This window comes from Cynara cardunculus, unplaced genomic scaffold (assembly GCF_001531365.2).
Source record: "Cynara cardunculus var. scolymus isolate 2C unplaced genomic scaffold, CcrdV1 Un_Scaffold_1362, whole genome shotgun sequence".
NCBI classification, from domain to species: domain Eukaryota; kingdom Viridiplantae; phylum Streptophyta; class Magnoliopsida; order Asterales; family Asteraceae; genus Cynara; species Cynara cardunculus.
The window spans coordinates 30,229-39,063 of record NW_020200744.1 but is presented as its reverse complement, the minus strand read 5'-3'; the positions used below and the strand labels follow the sequence as shown (position 1 = coordinate 39,063).

General features: G+C 35.2%; 1 protein-coding gene across 4 annotated transcripts in view; it reads left to right on the top strand.

The window, feature by feature from the left end:
- Positions 1-355: 355 nt before the first annotated feature.
- Positions 356-8,835, top strand: part of LOC112502412 (long chain acyl-CoA synthetase 9, chloroplastic) — a 32,522-nt gene continuing 24,042 nt past the window's right edge. For 2 of the 4 annotated variants that reach the window (XM_025106299.1, XM_025106301.1), the window contains exons 1-3: positions 356-554; positions 3,290-3,777; positions 4,080-4,160. In XM_025106299.1, coding sequence (XP_024962067.1) covers positions 3,331-3,777; positions 4,080-4,160 — 528 coding nt within the window. In that variant the 5' untranslated portion in view covers positions 356-554; positions 3,290-3,330. Of the gene's footprint in view, positions 555-3,289; positions 3,778-4,079; positions 4,161-8,835 lie in introns of those variants that run through there. The other 2 variants (XM_025106300.1, XM_025106302.1) reach the window with 2 other exon arrangements.

The following is an 8,835-nucleotide window of genomic DNA, read 5'->3' as shown; positions in this document are numbered from 1 at the left end:
TCTTATTTTTGTATTTTTAATCTTGAGTTGGGATCATTTAAAGATATACGATCTGAAATAAGTTTTTAATTAAATTTATCGTCTCTTATCTATATAAAAAGATAACTTTATGGTGATCAGAAAATAATAAATTTAATTAAAATCTATTATATACTTATACTATAGTGTAATAATGGTATTAAAAACTAAAATAAAAACAATCTATTATGGCCTCTCTCGTCATGTAACAGTTGGTTTTTACCTTTGCGCCCACACCGTTGGACTTGGTAGACGCAGCTCATTTTCATTACGTCTTTTGCTCTTGTTTTTAACCCTTGCGCCAATCGGCAACAGAGCTAGTCCACTCAAAATTCAATATTTCAACACTGGCACTACCGTCTGATACTACAACCCTCTGCTCTTTGGTTTCTCCGCCCGCTCCTCCCGCCACCATTTATTTTCTTCTCTCCTCTTATCTCAACATTTTCATCAAAACCCTTGCTCTAATATCTCTGTGATTGCTGCTCATCTGATTCTTGTTGTGAGTTGGTTCTTCAACCACGACAACTCTTGAGGTATGTTCCCTATTTCAACTTTTGTTTCGTTACTGTAAATCCTTGTTTTCTCTAGTTTTTCTGTGGGGAAGTTCATCATCGTCTGCATTAATTTTCTCATGCGATTAGAGCATTTTGCTTTCACTCCGGTGTATGATGTGTAGCTTCCTTTTAGCTTCTTTCTTTCATCTCTGCTTAATGCACATTATTGGTATGTACTTCCTCACTAGTCGTCTTTAGATTTAAACTAGTATCTCCCATATTAAAATTAGACGTATAAATTTCAGTTTTTTAATCCCGTACATCTTTCTTGTTTATTTTTTTATGTAGTTTGATAATCAAGATTCCAAAATAAATTTTCTGAATTTTGGCGCTAAAGAATGACTCATTTGGCAGTAGACAGTCAAAAGTCCAGTGTGGAATTTTTTTTGGGCAAGGTGGCGTGTTTTTAAGATAATTTTAGCATTACTACATGTTGGATTTGTGAGTTTTGATCCTCTACACCATATATCAACTGGTCAATTTGTTTCCTGTTCCCATTTCCCCAAAAATTTTTTTTGCCGTTTTTGTTTGTTTATGTTACAGATGGACGGACATTGTGGAATACACCGAGTGTAGGGGATAGACTATAGACTGTTAGCACCGACAGCTTTCATATACTCTGAGTGCTTAGTCAACAAAGCATCCTACAACTTATAATGAGTGCTCCAAATTTATGTACACATATATGCTAACAATTGGCACATGCATCCCCTGGAAACTCTTTGCATTTTCATAGTTAGAACTTTTATAGTCAACTTTTTCCGATGTAGACATTTATTCGCAGACTTCTTATACCATGCCTTTCTAATTTAGTGATCGAGATTTAGAGAGTTATTTGACATTATCATAGAAGAGTTTTATTTATGTAGTTCTTAACCCATTTGAGATCACTTTAATATTCAACAGATAGACTCTCGATCAACTTCACGAGCCCATGCCACCTGAGTAACTAGGCCTTGAGAATGGCATTTGGTTGACAAGACTATAATAACGAGAGGGGCATGCACCAAATTGACATATTATTATCCAAGTGATTATATATTTTGATTTTAGAAGCTCAGAACAATTTATGTAATCTATGTTAGGCTTTGTTCTCCTTTGAATTGCTACGGTAAGCTACTCATATCATGAATCTTTTAGTTTTAACTTATTGGCTTCACAACAAGTTTTGAGCATTTATATCAGTGAAATATTCACTAATAACCTTTTGACATCCTAAAGCTCTTGATAGCTTCTTTTTATTTGTTGAACAATTGATTTAAAAGTTATGTCATGTTCTTAGTTGATCATTAAAGCTTAGTGGGAAACTAATCATAACATATCATTTTTGAAGGCATAGAACAAATACACCAACTACTTTTCATGTACCATTTGACCCTTCTTGCATTTGCTATGATGATTAGCATGGGACAATGGGAGAAAAGTAATTGGGACCAATAAATCATAACATAAATACACCCTTGTGAAACAAGCAACCACAATATCTAGTAAAAACGCAAATATTCAATATCATTTATCTAAAATTTTCATTGAATGCCATATTTTCAAGGATGCAATCTCTTCTATGGTATCACTCTTGATTTCAATATCATCAAACACAAACAATCAATGAGACACATATGTGATGATGATGAATGAAGAATACCTATAATGGCACCCAATCCTAGTCATACCAAACCTCAAAATCCTAGGGAACCAAGATAATCGAACCCTTACTTGAGACCATACAAAATAACAAGGGGTTTTGTTGTAGATGGTGGCAAACAAATTTAGATCATCATATCCTATCCTTATCATTCAATTGATAGGATCTGCAAACATGTCCAATTATTTGAGACACAATATACTAGTACCTTTTGTTGTTTTACTTTTCATGTTAGTCAATTGAAGTTATGGTTTACTAACAATAATTTATAAGATATAGAAAACTAGCAACAAGAATTTCAATCTAACAAGAAAGCCATGCAAAGGAAGCGTAAGTCAAAAAGCTCAAGGAATGGGAGATAATCAAACCAGCTTCACATATTACAACCCAACACAATCAAGGAAGCAAATTGATAGATTTATAGGATATGTATTCTCTTTTAAGTTCTAGATTTCTATGCCTCGACTTGTTGGACCACCATGTAGTTTAAATGTTTTATTATTTCTCTCGGTAATCAATACACTTAAGTGATTGCTTCTAAATGGTCTTAGAGCCATGATTGTATATGCAAAACCTAGCACGAGCAAGCTCTACCGCATCAGCTCCTGCTACAAACATAAGGGTGGTGCCTGTTATGATTTGTATCTCACAGGTGGGGTGCCACCATCATCCGAGGTTAATCTACCATACTCTACCATACTGGTGGAGTGCGTCGTTGGTCTTGCATGTTTGAGGTGAATCATGATGACATTGTGACTTGTTAGCGTTTCCTTTTATTTAGGAGACCAACCAAAGTTTGTAACTCGTGACGAAATGCCAAAGAAATGGGTTTGTGAGACCTACCAAACTTGTTCATTATGGTACATCACTTCAGAGATTTAAAATTTTGAAATCTTTATGGATACTGTTGGCCTGTCGGTTTAGTATTGTTGTTACTATATGATGCATGTTTATCAAACTATCCGCTACATTTTTCAATGCGCAATTTGGTTGTGTTCTTAAGACATGTGTTCTACAAAGACGAAAACACATATATCTAGTACCTTAATAAGTGATATACTTGTTTCAGTGATTACATTAATTTTTTGGGGTTACAAGATCTACCTGAATATGAGTGCGTATATTGTCGGTTTCTTGGCGCCTCTTCTACTCACTCTTGCACTTCGAAACTCTAAAAAAAGGAAAACCCGAGGTCTACCTGCGAATGTCGGTGGGGAACCTGGGTATGCGATCAGAAACTATCGATTTACAACTCCAATTGAAACAGCGTGGGTAGGGATCAAAACTCTTGCAGAACTTTTTGAGCAGGCATGCAAGCAACATGGTGAGAAGAAGCTACTTGGAACACGAAAATTAATTTCTAGAGATACCGAAGTACATCAAGACGGGAAGTCTTTTGAAAAGCTTCATTTAGGTGATTACGAGTGGATGTGCTATAGTCAGGTGTTTCAAGTTGTGTGTAATTTTGCATCCGGTTTGGTGCAAGTTGGGCATAAAACTGGAGAACGCGTAGCAATCTTTGCGGATACACGGGAAGAATGGTTCATTGCTCTACAGGTACTTCATCTACAATCTAGTTTTGCACCTTAACATGGTTGAGCCAGTTTTTATTAATTGATGTAACCTCACGTTGCACATTTAAATGATATAGATACGTTATTCTTGCATTTTTGCTTTTGAATGTAGAGATGTTGTTATTTATGCTAAAAAAGATACTACTATAAATATATGACTGTCATGTTTGTATGTTTCTAGCGACATCCTCTAGTTTTATTGTCAAGTAACCCCTACCCTACACTATCAGAACATCTACTATCATGATCTGAACTGTAACCATCATATCTTGTGCCATCAATTAGGCTTGTTTCAGGCGCAATGCCACAGTTGTGACCATGTATGCATCTCTGGGAGAAGAAGCCATTTGCCACTCATTAAATGAGGTATTTCTTCCTTTTCTTTAAGATAAATGCAGTTGATTCTATTGTACAATCTTGAAGGCATACATGTATGCTATGCAATAAAATTATAAGAAGTAGGACATGCCTAATGAAATTCAACAACAAAGCATGTACCCATAAAAGGACTTGCCTCAAAGAATACCTTCATTATGTGCAATGTACAAAATTATCTCCACCTTAAAAGCTAAACCAATTACTTCTATTGTCTCTTAAAAGATGCATTTGGATCCTGAGCATTATATTATGAATACATCTTTGATCTTATTAAAATGATAGTAACTAAACTCATACTTGTCAACTTATTATTGAGTCCTTTTTTTACTACGTAACTACAATTGGAGGAAGTTTTTGGTGTGCTATTAAATGGGGTACCCTCATGGTGTCGTTAAAATCGTATACCCGTAAATTTGGAAATAGAAGTCTAAAAAATTGTCGTATTCCATTTATATATCTTATATATTACCAATATGGATAAAAGTACATAATTTTGGATTATATTAGTATTTTTGCATGGATATAATGCTTCATTTGTTAGTAACTTGCTCAACTTATGTATTATTAATTGTTCAATAAAGATCTTTTTGCTTTCTATATTTGATCAAGGGATAGATAATCACGTAATTGAATTGTTAATTTCTATTTATCTTGTGATGAATCTAACATGTTTTTTTGAAGCCGTCAAGAACAATGTACATAAAATGCTTTTTTTCCCAAAATGGTTGTGATAAATTAAAATCATCAAAAATTACAGAGAATGAATGAGTCGAGGTCCTTTGGACATGTAAAACATCATTCCACGTTTTCATATCTAAGGTCATGTTAGGTCATTCAAATCATCCTTACTCCCTATTATAATCTTTGTTCAGGCTTCTTACTCATTATTGCGTCTACAGGTTTATAATAGATGTAAAACCCTAAAATTTGGAAAAGAGTGACTAATATAAATTTTTTGTGACACCCCAATTAAAGAATAAATTTCTCTCCAAAGGTCAACACTTGTTGACCTATAATGCTACTTTAAGATTTAACTCTACAATTTACAAGCCAAATCTTACCTGAACTCTAAGTTAAGCACGTGTTTTACTAAAAAACCCAATAACAGTCGCAATCTCCAAAGTATGAAAGACGTCCCACAAAGCTAAATTCTTCTCGAGCCTCTAATTAGCACTCAACTATTCACAAGTCTCGCTAGTACCAAACCTTACAAGGACATGATGCACGTGCCGACAAGAAAAAGTGTTAGGCTTAAAGCTTAGTGAGTTGAGGTAGTTTATACATTAAATATAGATTAGTAAAATTGAAAGAACACTCTTTAAATAACGATTTCCCCACATAGAAACATGGATGCAAAATACACAACACCTTTTGAAAATCATCTTTTACTCGTACTCCTAAAAGGCAAGTACATCTTTCGATGACGGGGGAGACACGTTTCCATTTAATGTGGCGGAACACACAAGTAGGCCACACATCAAAGTTATCGAACTACACCTCAGATTCATATACTTTAGTGCACACTATATCAAGTATCACCTCAAGTCCTCAATACCTTTAGTGTCTACTCAACCAAGTTTCACCTCAAGGTAATCGCATCTTTAGTGCACACTTCTCCGAGTGTCACCTCAAGAATACCGAATCTTAATGCCCGTTCGTTCTCTAGTTGAGTGCCAGGTTCCCATTCGACCTTTAGTGTATATTCACTAGCATTCAAGATGGGAACCATAAACATCCATTTGACAACACAAAGCAGTTAACTCTCATGCATAGGGGTTAAAGCATCATAACCCCAAACTTGGCAAATTATGACATGGTAGATCAAACACACCAACAACATGTATACTCCAAGTAATTATGCCCACATAAGCATCTAATGTTCACATACACTAGTGAACACCCAAAAATTGGGCAAATCCCAACGCGGCGTGTTACATGGTTTAAAACAACCAAAGGCCACGACTCATAGGACTTGCGCCTTAAAACGTCAGTGACCCAAAGATATGTATTTTTCAACATTTATACAAGTAAATGTGTCAAGTGCCCAAATGGGGCTAATATAATCAACCGATGATCATAAAAACCACCATAACTCATTGTGTTGGACAAAATCCCATAATGAACATTTTGACTCCAATCCAAGTTAGCGAACTTTTCAACTTGTTTGACTAATTCAATAAGAGATGTCATAAATCCTAAAAACGCATTCTTAACGAGTTTTAAGCAATCTCATGACCCAAAGTGTACTATCCATTAAAATCCCATTTGATGCAACAAATCTCACTAAGAGTGAACTCTTATGTTTTATATCTCAGAGTACCTAAGAACTCATAATCAACATTATTTAATGAATTATGAGACTTTTATGAAATATATCACCATTATATGAACCAAGATACAATGATGTCAAATAATCACCATTATATGCAATAAATCCAAAAATGAACATTTGAGTCAATCCTAAGTTAGCAAACTTTTCAACTTGTTTGAACAATTCAATAAGAGGCGTCATAAATCCTAAAAACGCATTTTTAAAGAGTTATAAGCACTCTCATGACCCAAAGTATAGTATACACTAAAACCCATTTTAAAGAGTTTTAAGCACTCTCATGACCCAAAGTATAATATACATTAAAATCCCAATTGATGCAACAAATCTCAATAAGAGTGAACTCTTATGATTTATATCTCAAAATATCCAATAACTCAAAATAAACATTTTCAATGAGTTATGAGACTTCTATGAAATAAATCACCATTATATGCACAAAGGTACAGTAATGTCAAATAATCACCATTATATGCGATAAATCATCAAAAGATCACACTTCTATGATTTGTTTAACAAATGTCCAAATACCCCAAATGTAAGTGTTTTACAAACTTTGTAAAATCAAATGTACCAAATATGCAAATTTCATCAAATAATCAACACGTTCGATAATATCAATGAAAACACTTGACTCCAAATGGACATTTTTGGCAAGTATATTTATATTTTGTACCATGCAACTTGAAACTCACCTTGCTAGGTGAGGTTAAACTTAGTTTCCAAAGTCGAGCTCTAGCTTCCCAAACGTGGAAGTGAGATCCATAAGCAAATCTCTCCATGTAAACTCCTCAAGATCAACAACCAAGCTAAAGAGACCCAAACATAGATCTCAAAATACCCAAAAACTCTTACCATTTCAAACTTGAGAATCCAAGCTAAATCCTTGTATGGAGCTTCCTAATCCTCAAACGACACTTGAAGAGCTCCAAAAATCAGTCTCCAAGCTCCAAAAATGCCCAAACCATGGAGTAACTGAAGAAGATGAAAAATGAGCAGAAGCCTAGAAAAACCAGCCCTTAAACATGCCATAACCCTTCCTGCGACCTTGGCCGGCGACCTTAGGTTGAGTTGGCCAGGTTGCGCGTGTCTCTGTCTTCGAGCCACCAGCTGATCCTGATCCTGCTCCGCCCACCCCTCGCTCCGACCGTGTCCGAACCTTGTTATGATCCAGTGTCTTAGGCGGCTTTTGATGGGGCTTTGGTCGCACGATAAGTTTCTCGGACCACTAACATGACCCAAATTTCATATTGGGTTTTCATGGGGCTTTGTTCTTGGAACACTTCGGGTTGAAACTCTCAACCGTGAAATGATTATTCCAATTCGGCAACGAAATACCCGATAAAGCCTTTAATTTATATTATAGTAATATTAGTAAAAATACGGGTGTGACAATAGAGATGATCAAACCATCTTAATTGGTGTTGCCTCAGTTTCTCTTGTGTGACTAACAGTATTCTTCAATATCTCCATTCCTAATCTTGTTCATTCTGATGTCGCCACCGATCAACCTCTAACATTTTCGTTTAACCATACTCATATTGTGTAGAAGATATGTTGTGGATGCCAAATATTCTACAATATAGAATGTAGAAAGTCTTGGAGACTTCATGCGGAGCTTACACTTCAACTCGATTCAGAAACTCCTAAGACATCATGGTGTACTTTGTTTTAGTAGACTTGGTCTAAAGCCCTTAAATTCCAGAGAGTTACTTCGTACTCTATCCATGCATTACGGTTGGCCTTGTTTTCTCAAGAAATTTAATGTTAATGAAAAAACATACACAATGAAGTTTAACTTCATATTTCTTGTGAGATCATCCATAAATGCAACAATAGGCAAGGAGTTGATGCTTAATTGAGGTAATAAGATTATGACAAATCAAAATGTCTTAAATGCAATTAGGATGATAAACATTACACCTCTATTCCAAAAAAGTGGTACATTTGTGTTTCTATGGTCATATCAACCTAATTTGTCTTGAAACGTTTAGAAAAGTCCTTATCTATTATAAGAGTTATATTTAGTATTTTACAAACTTCGTGTTTTTTGGTAAAATCCATATTTCGGTCATAGTGCTTCGTAGGCCTTTTCCAGGTCAATGAATACCATGTGTAGATCCTTACTGTTTTCTCTATATTTCTCCACGAGGTGCCTGAGGAGGTGGATTGCCTTAGTTGTCGACCTTCCTGGCATTAAGCCAAATTGGTTCACGTCACCTTTGTTTCGCACCGCACCTGTTGGATATCAAAGCTTAGGATCTACTATACCCAAATACAAACTCAGAATAAGAAAAGTAAAAGAAAACAAATTATGGAAGAATTTTCTGGTAG